The 14236-nt window shown below is 39.3% G+C and overlaps 1 protein-coding gene across 9 annotated transcripts in view; it reads left to right on the forward strand.

Annotated features, from left to right (window-relative positions):
• The window catches only part of LOC116707728 (muscleblind-like protein 1), a 77361-nt gene that overhangs the window by 14204 nt on the left and 48921 nt on the right, over positions 1–14236 (forward strand). For all 9 annotated transcript variants that reach the window (XM_032545225.1, XM_032545231.1, XM_032545234.1 and 6 more), the window contains exon 2: positions 7995–9009. In XM_032545225.1, the coding sequence (XP_032401116.1) occupies positions 8836–9009 (174 nt within the window). In that variant the 5' untranslated portion in view covers positions 7995–8835. The remainder of the gene's footprint in view (positions 1–7994; positions 9010–14236) is intronic.

Consider the following 14236-nt stretch of genomic DNA (forward strand, 5'->3'; position numbering starts at 1 on the left):
TAGAGCAACCGGGGAGACGTCGATACAATTTTTGATGGGAGGAAATAGCTGAATAGAGAAAAAAACTAAAGCAGAAAAAAAAAACAGAAGACGAAAACGGGGAAATCAAAAGAGATAAACTGTGATAAAAAGCGTCAAGATGGTAGAACAGAAGCAGCAGCAGTCCATTGAAATAAGGAATCAACTTTTTCCCTACTGCTTTCCATTGTTATTTCTACTGGTTTGTGCCCAAGGGCGGAACTAGAGCGAAAATTGTTACAATCCACTCAGATGGGGAAAGAAATAAAACAATATCTATAAGGGATGCAGAGAAAAGGAAATGGAACATGTAGCAATATTTATGTGTATGTTTTTATCATCCGTGGATTAGAAGGGGCCACTTTTTCTACCTACGTCTCTCAACCTGAGACCAGCCCCTGTCTCACCACTAATTCCTCTGGTTTGTGTCTCATCACTCTCCGTCTGATAGTTCTACCTCTCTCTTAGGCTCCACTCCCCTATCTAAGTTTTCCTCAATGCTTCTCCCCAGGGTCAGCTCAGGTCGTTTACAGACGATATCCTCGTCAGCTGGCGATGCAATGTAATACGAAGCGTCCATCTGCTGCAGTCAGCGTCCTTTAGCCTCTCAATTTGCTGAATATGCTTCCCTTGTTCCATTTTTACTTTCTCCTTTTCATTTTTTGTTTTCTCCTCCTTTTTTCAAAAAGTCCACCTCCCAAACTGTGACACTGTGAGCCAGTGTTGGTCATTCAACCCTAGATAATACTTTTGTGCATCCGTTTTGTTTTCGAGAAGAAAAAAAAAGAATTAACCAGCACTCCAAAAGCATGAGCAAAGGTTTTAAATTGGGCTATAATTCAGCTACATGCTGTTGTCATCTTGTTACAGATATCTTTAACACAATGTGTCTGCATAGAGGTTAAAGGGCATCTAAGCCAATCAGAATCAAGCAGTTCAATCAGCCCCCCAAAAAAGACGTCTGACAAACAATAATTTACAACATTGTAGGGCTGTTGTAAACGAATATTTTAGTAATCGAGTAATCTATCGATTATCCTTACGATTAATCGAGTAATCGGATAAAAAAATTTATAAGATAATATATTGGTAAATCTGGCGTAACAGCAGTGTTACTATCGGATATCAACATCATTCCAATTTTTACTTTTTGAGCTTCCCTAACAGTTACTTTTTTGTAGTTTGGAAAATTTACCTGTAAAATTTACCTGGTTCTAAGTTAACCTGAAGAAAAGTTATACAAAAATCTGAAATTATATTCAATTTAATAATAAAGAGGCAGGCTCACAAATACGGTTATAAAAAATGTCTATACTCCAGCTTTTAGTTTATGTATTCGTCTTCAGTCAGTTTAATAGATGAACTTGAAAACTGGACGTTATGCTGCTAACACTTTGTTTTCGTCAACAACTCAGGCGGAAGTGAGAGCTCCCCGCAACGCAAATAATGTCCCGACCGGAACACGGTGCGCTAAATAATAAAACATAAATTAACGAAGCTTCGAGGCAGGTAAATTTTCCTCGAGGAATTTTAATAATCGAGGTACTCGAATCATCCGAGGAATCGTTTCAGCCCTACAAGCTTCTATATGATGTATGCACATATGAACGTATAAAATCACGAGCAATTTTTGTAGCACGAGCAATACAACATAGAGATGCAATACACACATATACTGTATGTCACTTAATATAAAATAAAAGCTGAGTATCAATGACCTGACATCTACGTTCTGTATATGCTCTGTTGTCACTGATGAAAATTCAATTCTCTCGTCGTTCGATATTCTTTCTTGTGTTGACGTGTGTAATTTTTATTTTTATTTTAAATATACCAACATGTGGCAAGATAAGAAAAAAAAATGTGACAGGAAATGTCTGGAATATCATATTTCCAACCCTTTTGATTGCCACACACCAATTCCCAGGACATTTAAACAGATGATAGTTGACGCAGTGACTCTTGGGGAATCTTTTGTTTTAAATCAAATTCATCTTCTCATTTGCCATCGCACCTGTGTTTCACTCTCTGTGTCAAAGATCATCAAACTTTCTTAACCTCTTTCTTGTTTTTCTGTTAGGGTTTTTTGTTTTGTTTTTTTTTTCTCCAAAGGCAGTTATTCAAGGTGAATAGGCTCTTCAGATCTCTGGCTTCTGTTTGCTACATTTTCATCTCATTCTTCCTTTGCACATTGCTCTCATATGCATGAAGAGCCAAATGTGGCTTCAGTTAACTGTGGAATTCCACATGATTGGTGCCAAACTGTGCACATTAATTTCAGGATTTGCAGCTACCTCGAGCAAAAGCCACAGAAAGCGTGGCTTTAATGCAAAAACTTAAGTCCTTGAGGATTCCTGTTTATTGTAACTTTGGTTTTATTTTTTTGTTAGTCACTGTTCATTTAATTATTTGAAATCACTTGCTTAAACGTAATTTTCATAGAACTATGTTATTTGTTGTTTTTATCATTTATGTTCCTTTTATATTAAATTGTCACTGGATATTAACACACGCAGTGTTACTGGTCCATTAAATGGCTGCTAGCCTTTTTGTGCTTTGTATTTTTGCTCAAAGGTTTTCCATCTGAACAAACCCAAACGTTTATCCCATACTTGTGTCTGACATTCATTTAATTTCAATGCTGTTTTCTTAGCCAGACAATGTGAATTAATTTAAAAATAGAGCAGAAACGATGCCAATGTGTGGGGTCAGGATGCTGCGGTCCTGAAGTGAAAAGATAAAAATAGAGATGCAGTGTTCACAGTGTTCCATCTCAATTTCAAGGGTCTTAAACTTTCTTAAAGTGAAGCGACAAAATAAGAATGTGGAATTTCTTGCAAACGTATCCATCTCTCTTAAACCTTCTCATGATTTTTTTTTTCACATTATAGCTGCAAACTTTAACAATTTTTTTTTCTGAATTTTGCGCAACCCATCAACACAGAACTGCATAATTGTTAAGCGGTGGGAAAATTTTTTTCAAATTTTGACGAACAAAAATCAGAAAAGTAGCGTATTTAATACTTAATGAAACAATCTTACACTGCAATTTTAGCTGTACATCTTTTGAGGTGCCAACTCGGTTTTCGAATCTTGGCACAAAATCTCAGTTGGATTTAGGTGTGGACTTTGACTAGGCCTTTCTAACACATTAATGTATTTTAATTCATAGCAACCTTCGGTTTCCCTCCAAGATTGCTCTGTGTTCAGCTCAATCTATCTTCCCAATAACTCTGCACATCTTCTCGCGATGCTGCCGCCACCATTTTCCCTGATAAGTTGAGGGTGATTTGCAATGTTAATGTTCCTCCACTCATATGATTTTGTATGTAGTTAATAAAGTGGTCTCATTTGACCAATTCACATGTTTGTTGTATTCACTATAACTTCGGACTGAACTGTGTACGGTTCAGCAAAATTTACCATACAATATTTGGCTTCACATTGTATGCATTTCTAACATTTTGAACAAGAGATAATGATGATTAGCTCCGAGAGTGTTTACATCTCAGAAGACTGTTTCTTAGACAGGCTTGATAAACTTCTGCTGTAATTTATGCCACGTCATCTGCTGTGAGTGTGTGCAAACTGATCCGTGCGCAAAGGTCACGATCAGCAACAGGAAGCATGGAGACAGAATCTGTATCAATGTGTTTACATTTTGCCCTGGCTTGTTTACCGCAGGGGAAAACACTGGAGAAAAATGAGGAAAACGATGCTTTAAATTCAGAAATTAGTCTTCATCTCTGACACACGTGGGTCTGCGTGTGTGTTTAGGTTCGCTGCAATCAGTCGAGGCTAGTGTTGACAGATGAGCTCAAGATCAGACAACTTTGTTCATCTGAGGGATTACCTGACCCACTGTAGCACTTTTGGCGTTACACTCTGTTCTTGTAATGTGGCACAGCTACACTTGTGCCTTGCAAAAGAAAAAATATTCACGCCCCTTAAGCTTTTTCACAGCTTTTTTTTTTTTAGTATTATGTTTATTAAGTATTTTGAAAATTTATACAGAAAGAAAAAAGGAAAGAACAATAGGACAAAACCTATACAGCACTGATACAGAGAACAACAAAAAAACAAAACTGGAGGCATGTACATAAATTACAGCAATTATTTGAGAAAAGTAACCAATTTATACATAAACTTAAACACATGCATCATTTTGTGAAGTCTTCATTTAGCAGCAGCAATCCATTTAATCTCCTTGAAGCTGTGCGATCCAGTGATCTGGGCGGCTGCATCGCCAGCCTAACAGGAGCATGGTCAGAGAGGGAAACAGTTCCCATCTCTGACTCTTCCACAAAGTGGACCAAATGATTCGACATAAACAAATAATCGATGCGTGCCATCGTTGAATGTGGCAACAAGTGAAAAGTGAAGCTTTTTGTAAAGGGGTTGAAAAGCCTCCATATGTCTATTAAATCCAGTTCCTCTAGAATATTTTTTACTACCCTAGAGGTTTTAGACTGGGTGTTTTTTTGGGGGGGGTTCGGGGGGCACCTGTCCACGAGAGGGCATACAGAGCAGTTAAAGTCACATGTCGAAGCTTACCACAACTACTGTTTCAGCTCACACGGTGGGTTGTTGTCTTAAATAATAGATTTACTTCGACCCAGAGAGGAGACGAAAAACACACGGCTATTCCGCAGCGTGCATCGCGTGATCCCCGCTTTTTCGCATTTTATCACGTTACACAATTCTATTTGGATTTTTGTGAGATAAACTCCAAAACAGCTCTCGACGTGGTGGGGGTGCGAACACCTTAAACCACATCACATGTTTCTTTCCACTTCAGTGTGGTACTAGTGTTGGTCTGTCTCTTCGAATCCCAGTAAATTAAATTTAGGTTTGTGGTTGTATTTTAGTAAATCATAAACAGAATGTTAAAGACATTTTGCTAGTATTTTACTGGACTCTTCTACATGCTAATGTGCACACTTTAAGGGCAATGGGGCATTTACTGTTGCATATGATCTACATCTCCCTTGAGCTCACCGTTCACCCCACCTTATTACCTCGGCTAGTGGATCTGCAGGTATAATAATATATTTAGCCTCTGGCTATGGGAAATGACCACATGCATTATTCACAAACGCTAAGATGCTTATTGACGAAGCCTTTATTCATATATTTCCCTCGATGCTGAAGTCATTTTTCACATGTGATATGACTTTGTTCCCATTTTCTATTTTGGAGTAAACCTCATTCAGTCCTCCGTGTTGAACAACCGCTAATAACACACAGAGGTGGAGCCGAGTTTATTGAATTGGCTGCACTGACGTAGCTGTTTTCAGCACCGCATTGCACAAGAGCTTCTGAGCGTCCAAAGAAAACAGAACTCCTTTGAGAAAAAACAACTAACACCCAAACGCCCCTAGACACAAGGGAAAGTTTGTCCAATGAAATTTGTGAAAATTTTCCAGCTGTTTAAGCCCGTTACTTATTTTGAACGGACTATTTTCTCTTTTGCTTCAGTGCATGAGACTGCTACTGGATATTCTGTGGGCTTCTGCTCTGATCTCACATTTCCTCTCTGCTTAAATGCATGACCTCAGGAAAAGCAATAGCAGGGCTGTGGTGGGAGCCTTGAGTGCACTTTCTTTTTAACTGTTTCTTTTTGCTTCCCCATTCTACTGCTAAGTTTTGAGTTGACTTTGTCTGGTGCCATACAGAAGGGCTGAACTTAACTCTAAATTTAATTCATGTTCTTTGGAAATACGAACAAACTAAGTGAGCCAGCAAGAATTCATCATTAAAGTAAACAATTCATGTTCACCCATTTAAATTATTTTGATGTTGTACAAATGAATAGATTCCATAGTGTGGTTAAATGCAGCACATGTGGGTATTGTGCTTTAATATAACTTAACATTACATGTATATATATTTATATATACCCATCTATTTATTGGAAGTTTGGAGAGTTTGACTCTGTGCACATCTTGACTGGTTAAGTTGTTCTTGTTTGTAAAATTATCCACTGGAGAAATTGAGATATATTTAGGAGTTATTGTTGGTCAAAGGTCATGACCTATCCATTTAAGACTGCTGCTGCTTCCAGTCACTTGCATTTGATTAGAAGTTCTTACAAATTGAGTTACTTTGGGTTGGAGTTTAAATTGTTTGTTTTTTCAGAATCCACTGCTACTTTCTAGATTTAAAAAAGGCATACCCAAATTATAGCTATTAATGTGAGAATGAAAACTTTGATCATGTATGTACATTTTTCCACCATTGAAACTGTTGTTTCTTGTTAACACTTTATTTGAAGGGGCGTGCATGAGACTGGCGTGACACTTAACCATAAACATGACATAATAACTGGAATAAAAATGAAGTAGTCTTCATGAATGTTTATGTCTTGTCATGAAGTGCCATTTAGTGAATAGTGACATTTTGAATGCAAAGTTGACACTTTTAATGCAAGCTTTAATGGATCTTTGCATTAAAAGTGCACATATTTACCCAATAATGCAAAGGTGACACTTTTAATGGACATTTAATGTAACTTTCAGTTGTTTTTATGTTGTGGGACATAGAGGAATATAACTCTGCTTTTGGTTAACAAAATTACTCAAAGTGCATAGCTTTATTCTTTTTAAACTTCATGTAGAGTTGGAACATTGAATTTTTTTTTTTTCAAATCCACTCAGTTTTGCATCACTTACAAAACACTTCATTTTGTTCCATGAAATGCGTTCATCTGTCCGACTCATCACTATTCGTCTGGCGTTTTGCAGCTGTTGAATGTTTGTGCTTTCCACCAACACCAGAACTCATAAAAACTAAACATTGGCTTTGTCAAATTGTCAAACACAGAGCACAAACACATTCATATGTTACTTATGCTACAAAGTTGATTACTTGCAGGGTTTGCTACACTCATGTCATCTCATCAGAAGTCTTTTACACAAAGAGAAAAAAAAAATCAGATTTCAGTGAAGTCTGATCGGGCTTTGTGTGCATTTCCAACTGTGGGTCTGTGAAGGACAACAAGGCTCGTTTTGACCTCCTACCCGACATTGGGTCAAAATCTTTGACCCAATGTTCATTTGGAACTAACCAACATCTGCCATTACAGCATAAATCCAGCATTTGGGTTAAATAAATAAAAAGCCAGCTTACTGACTGCTTTGTAGACTCCGTGCTACTAGCTACATGGCTATTAGCTATGCAAACAAATGAAACAGCTAAAGTGACCGTCTTTTAATCTCAACATCAACAGGTTGTGCATATATTTCAATGTAGTATGTTTATTTGTTTGGTAAAGGAACAAGATTTCTCCTCACACAAAAAAATAAACAAATGTAATCAGCTACGTACAGCGTCAAATTTTTAGCAAGGCATTTATAGTGAACCGGGAGAATATGTTACAGGTGTAAACTGAAGGTAGTCCGTCTCTGTCTCTTCTTCTGTCCTTCATGGTGACCTCATCCCGTCGAAATCGCTCTCTCCCATTTGGCCTGCAGCCAGCAGCATTGCTGGAGTCGTCAGGCTAGCTGACTGGCCATTTGCAGTCTCACCAGGGACAGGCTTACTTACAACTTACTAATCTTTACATTTCATGCTCAGTTGCTCTCGGTGTAGTATTGCTATCTATGATTACATTATTAACTATTACAATATATCAGCGGGGTTGCTTTTAGGACTGTAATTAATGCTAATAAGTGAAATCGAGAATTCCTCTCGATTACATAAATCTTTCAAGTGCATTACGCATAAATTAAAGCTGTTTTGTAATGAACTTTGAGTCTGAGTCAGAGTTCTAAATATGATTGCCCGCTTCCCACATTTTCTCATATCTCTCTTTTGTTTTTCTTCTTCAGTTTAAATTTCCAATAAGATTTTTCCCCGAGCCGGTGGCGTCTCCTATTGTATTCTCAGAGGAAAATGTATAGGAGGATGCATTGACTGACGTTTTATACGTGATTCTGTCCTGTATGTGTTAACCTCTGACCTGTGCCTCCCTGCAGAGAGAAGTGCCTTCATGTGCTGACCCTCCTGGCTGTCTGGCTCCTCTGAGGCCGTCTGTGCCTACCCAAGTTCGCCGGATCCGCTGGGGCCACACCAAAAGCACCAGGGCTGCCATGACTGCCAGCTCCATCTGCTAAGGCCGTCTCTGTGCAAGCGACACCTCCTCCCGCCCCGGGATCCTGCTCTCTTCACCATCCATGCCACTCCAGCCTCCTCTGTGAAGGCCCAACTCCCTCTCCCCCACACCTTCTCAGCAGACAAATATTGAAGGCAAACAGCTTTTATCGGCTCCTGTTAGCTGAAGAAAATTGTTTCACTGCTGTTGTCTCCGCTGGCTCTCCTCTCCTCCAGCTGCTTTCCCCCATCGTCTGCTGGCCCCTGCGTTCTGTCATCATGGGCCAAGCCTGATCGATACCGCGTTGTGCCATTCATCTCGTCTGACGGTTCAACTGACAAGTGAGCAAATTGAGAGAACCGGGGTTGTGTGTGCATGCGTGTGCGTTAAGAGAGAGGTTACAAGACAAAGCTGTATGGTCATCGGCGACACAAGCCCCGGTTGACAGGCTCTGAAGGACTCCTGTTTAAGCCACAAACAGACTCCTGGGATGGACCCCAAATGTTAGGAGAGCCCCCAACAGGCTTCTTTCAGATCACAACCTTGGAGCACAACCTCTGAAGCTGTGTTTTTTTTTTTTTTTGTTGTGTTTTGTTTTGGGGTTTTTTGTTTTCTGATGTTCTCAACCTATCCCTTCTCAACATTTGCCCCGGTTTTACCAGAGAACAGCAAGCTTGCTGGACAGCTAGCTTCCCCCGATCGACCCCTTCCTGTTTCAGTTTGAAATGGCGGTGAATGTGACACCGATGCGGGACACCAAGTGGCTGACGCTGGAGGTGTGTCGGGAATTTCAGAGAGGAACGTGTTCGCGGCCGGACAACGAGTGCAAGTTCGCCCACCCTGCCAAGAGCTGTCAAGTGGAAAACGGCAGAGTCATTGCCTGTTTTGACTCACTCAAGGTGAGTGTGACAAACACCTGTGATACTCATTCATCACTCCCGCTGGGTTTCTGTTTTTTTGACCGCTTGCATCATAAGTCAGCATTGTCAGAGGTTTAAATACAGCGTCTTGGAATAGGTATTAATTTAATCGTATTACAATCACCAACAATGATTTTTATACAATAGATCAACCCAAATCACGTTAACTGTGAGCAAATAGAAAGCAATAGTAAGCAAATGGGTTTTTTATTCTTTTCTTTTGTCTTTTGTATTCAGTTCAGGAATGTTCTAACATATGAATAAGCTTTGGTCTAAACCACTCCATTGTAGATATGGTTTATGTTTAGAGTTGGTATCCTCCTAGAAAGTGAAGACTCCTCTGAATTCAGCTTATCCCTTAAACGCTGATAAGCTTTGCTGTCAATTTCCAAAGAAACAAGTTCCCACAACATAACGTTGCCATGAAGTCTGATTCTGGTTTAATATGACCAGATCACCTTCTTCTGCTGATCTCCGTAGCTCGTTTCTTGGCAGCTTCTCTGATTAATGTTTTCCCTCCCGGCCTCTCTCAGTTAAAATGAACAGCAATGTCTTGGTAGGTTTGCAGTTATGTTATGATTGACGCTTTCCATTTTCAAATGCTCTGCCAGACGTCCAAATCTCTGGATATTGTTTTATAACCTAACCCTGAATTAGATTTCTCCGAAATTGCACTGGCACTCTGTCAGCCTTGTCTCTTGGTCATAATGATGGTGTTTGCTCACTGATATTCCACAACAAACCTTCAAAACAAAAGAGGCTTGTTGAATGGAATCAGTCATGAACTGGTGGACACACTAGGAGTTAATTATTTTGAAGCCAGTTTGTTGCGCTAGGTTTTGTATGGGTTTTCTGACTAAAAGGTGCTGAATGCAAATGCACAAGACGCTTTTTACATCTTCAATCGTGAAAAGTTTTGAAAAACGTATAACTTCATCGTTCCACTTCACAGTTACATCACTTTCTGGTGGTTTACTACAAAAAGTCCCAATTGAGGTTTGCGGTTGGAATGTGACAAAACTTAGGGACGTTGAAGCGGTATTGCGCCGCGTGTGACAATTTACAGCGAGAAGCGTAGCTTTAAATCTTTTCCTGCTGGAAAACAGTCATTGCTCTGAAGGAAATAGCAGTGACAAAGTTTGACCTTGGCAAAGGAACCAATACGATCAAGTGTAACTACTTTTAGGTGTGTGCTTTTCTGAAACAGTGCGCCAAGACAAGGCTGTAATCACACTAACATCTGTGAATGAGACTCAGACTTTCCTCCGGAGGCACATAAACTCAAACACAGCGTCGGACTGCTGGTTGGCACGTCGCAAAGGGTTCTGTGCGACCGTCACGTCAAGCGAGCAGAACCAGAAGTAGGACAGCATAGTGTGTACTCCGCGTTTCTATGGGACTATACGTCTGGCTGTGTTATTTTGAGGTCATGCTGCATGGTGGGGTGTTCTCAGAAGGCTCTGTAATTTGCCATCTATTTTTTGCCCTGGCGCTCAGACAACACACTCCCACCGTGTAGCTCCTCTCACAGACGGGGGAAGAAGAGAGAGAGGGGAAAAAAAAGAAGAAAGAAATCAATGGCATTAAAGATGGAGGGAGGTGGGGGAAAACAGAGTGGACCGAGCCGAGTAGTTAAAGAAAAAAAAGTTACATTAAGGGATTTGACAAGACATGCAGTGAAGTGAGGCAATCGCACATCTGATTAGGATGTTTATGGACTTTATAGACTGCAGATGTTTGAGTTCATAATAACTCATAGTGGGATTGAATTTTATACTGGCTTCCATTTATGTGGCTGCATATGTCACTCCTGCAATCTTATTAAAAGTCTGTTTATATGCTGTTAAATTGTTATACAGTATTGGCAGATGGTGAGTCACTACAAAATGTGCAACCACTTCCTCCAAATGTTTTTATTACATTTTCAGTTGTTTTAAACTTTTTATTGACCTGATTATCAGTGTGGAAAACTTTAGAAGCTTTTGTAACACATCCCTTACTTGCCTTACAAAAAATAACACACACAAGTCTGTCTTAATTGCTGCACTCACATGTTCTCTTGTGCTTCCCATTTTGAAGGTCCGATCAAGTGAAAAAATAAAAGATTATTAAAACTGATAAAGTATGTCAGTCGGTTTGGTAAAAGTGTCAAATTAAATTAGTTTCTTTGTCTAAATTTCCTACTTTAGATTATACTACTGCTATAAAAAGAAGAATTTTTTTTTAGATTTATTTCAATTGCTTTGTTACTGTCTTTAATTGTGCGTTTGCATCCAAACTCTGCTTTTGAAAACTGAACGGCGGCTCAATCAGAACTAAATGGAGTCGGTGAAAAATATGATGATCCTCCAGGTTTCACAGAGTGCAGGGACAAAAACCCATTTTTGAACTCCAATTCAGACAAAAAAAATCCGCAAAAGTTATCTCGATAGTGATATGATTGCACTTGGTAAAAATATTGGATAATAAATGTTTGTAATACATGCTTTACATACTGAATCTCATAATATGTCGGTCACAGTGGTGCAAAACCCATTTTTTGGTTTTTAAAAATAAATGAAGAATATGTAAGTGTAATTATTTTTTATTTTATCAACATAATACCAAAAGGTAGCTGTGAAGAGGAAGGAAACGGTTACATGGATTTTGGATTTTTCACAGTCAAGATTTTAGGATGCAAATGTATTCAGGCCCTCTTGACTCAAAACATTGTTACTGTTTTGTAAAATGGCTCAAGCCCAGGAAGATTAGACCAAGAGGCAAATTTTCAGGTCTTGCTGACGATTCGCAATTCTATTTGGTCTGGACCTGGCTTTGGTTTTTTAAAAAGATGAATATGTTGTTGTTTTTTTTTTTTTTCTTTTTATCAAAACCCTAATGTTGTATTTCCTGCTGTACTTTTTTTAAGGTTGTTGTCCTGCAGTGAGACAAACATCTTCCTCAGCCTTTAGCAGATTTTCAAAATGCACAATTACTTTCCTAATATTTAATTATTTATCTAGATGTTTTTGACGCGGCAGCATCACCGCAGACCTTGCCGTGATTTGGATCAGCGAGCTCGATGTTTTTCGATGGTGTCCGATAGTTCATTCTTCCATGCTCTGCACACACCCTGTAATTTGCCTCTTATCTGATGGGCAGGTAGCTGCCTTTGGCAGCCGGTCAAGCCGCTCAGGCTGCTGCCTACCTGCGGCCGGATTTCTTGCTAATCCAGGTGCCGGTGCTCCGATGACATGGGTGGGTACGGCTGGTACAGGTACGACAGGAATGGATAAGTGCGGTTGCCGGGGCGTTGCAGCCACGCTGAATTATTGGAGACGGGCAGGAGCAACGGGGAATGTGCGGGGAAGCATGGCACTTTGCACGGAGACCTTCCCTGCTCCCCGTGCCAGGGCATTCCACAGTCTACCTCCCTTCCCTGCCTTTGTGACAGGATGATAGATCTGCTTTATCTGCACATAAATTCATAACACATATCTGGCCTGGAGAGAGCGAGGCAAAGGGGAATAAGGAAAGGACGATCAGGAAAAAAAAATGAATGTTGGTAGACGTGGCTTTCTACTCCTAAGAATTTGTCATGCCACATGGCCCTTCATTACGTATGCAGCGCACAAAGAAAGGGAAGCCTAAGCAAAGCTAATAGGAAATCATATGAACAGTTTTTTCTCCTTTTCACTATTTTCGCCTCTTTGTATTAAAATGCTCTTGCAGAGATTTTCTCATTGTGTTCTTCAATAAAACATCAAATGTTTCAATTCATCTGATCACAGACGACAGAAAAGTTACGATTTACAATTTTGAATTCAGTAAGCTATCTCTGTACCCAGCATGTTTTATAAATAAAAGGATTCTGATTCGTGTGCAGAATTAACATGTAAACTGTACTAAGTTTTGAATTTTCTATTGACGACAATGGCTATTGCTGAACATCCAAAGGGCCGGATACGGTCTGCAAAATGCCCCATTCTGCCATTTGGGGAAAGAAAAAGGAAACAATGGAGCTAATATAGTTTACGCCAACAATAGCTCCTTTTAAGGCTTTATTCAAGTTATCTTCAAATTTGTCTTCTGTGGAAAAAGGAGGAGTAGTCTAGAGTCCTCTAGGTTTGATGGATGCTGAAGAGATCAGTGCTATAGTTGATTTGATCAGGGTTTTTTTTAAAACCGCTTCTCTGAAACAGTTTTTCCACCAACCTAGTATTTTTAGCTGCCTTAACCTCAAAGCGTAACACAGCGACTCATCAAGAAGAGTTTGTGCAGGTTGCAGAAAAAACAGCTTTACACTTAGAGAGGATCCTGCTGAAGGGATTCGGCAGCTTGTTGCTATAAACAGCGAGAGCTTGAGCTTGTTTGAATGAAAATGAAGAAAACGTCAAGCTGTTAGTGTTTAGGCTGACACAATACAATAAATTCACACTTTGAGGCTGTGACAGATACCGCCGAGAGTGTGCCAAGGAAATGCTCGGCTTTTCACTTGCTATTGGGTTTGTTGTATTAAGACTAATTTGCTTTCTGCAGCATGAAAGGGCATGATTTATAATTTGCAATTTTACCGCCATTCAGCCTCGTCCTACAGCTCGTAATCTAGGCCAAATTCTGATGGAAAAAAAAGGCGAGAAAATCGTGTTAAATTTACTTATTGGAAAATGTTAAAATTGTTTTTATATCCACAGAGAGGTGGACGAGATTTGTGGAATGCATAAGGTTAAGGTAAACTTAATTTATTTAACTTTTTCTTGGGCTTGGAGGTGTGAGATAACCTACATGTTGGATTATGCTGTAATTCAGTTTGTGCTGCTGTTCACATAGGAATTTAATAGTCCTAAAATCTTATTTCCTTGCAGTATTGCCTCCTCTGAATTTTTATTCTCTATGTGCGGAGTGTTTTTAGTTCTCCTGTTTGCTAAATGATCTCCGCCGATGTTTAATTTTTAATTTTACTCCAAGAATACATTAAATTCAGATCACAGGTGAAATGTTTAAATCAGCTTGCATCTTTGTTTGTTTCTTGTTCAGAGAGACTTTGCAGGAACTCACAATATTGTTAGGATAACTAATGGAGTATCATCGGTTTTATAGCCTCAATTCACATCAGATCTTGTAAAACAAAAACAGCAGATCACATTTTTAACAAGCTGTCACTGAGAAACACTGATTTTATTCAGATGGCAGTTAGCCTCATTGCTAATTATTTCCAGTTGATTAA

This window comes from Xiphophorus hellerii, chromosome 18 (genome assembly GCF_003331165.1).
Source record: "Xiphophorus hellerii strain 12219 chromosome 18, Xiphophorus_hellerii-4.1, whole genome shotgun sequence".
Classification (NCBI taxonomy): domain Eukaryota; kingdom Metazoa; phylum Chordata; class Actinopteri; order Cyprinodontiformes; family Poeciliidae; genus Xiphophorus; species Xiphophorus hellerii.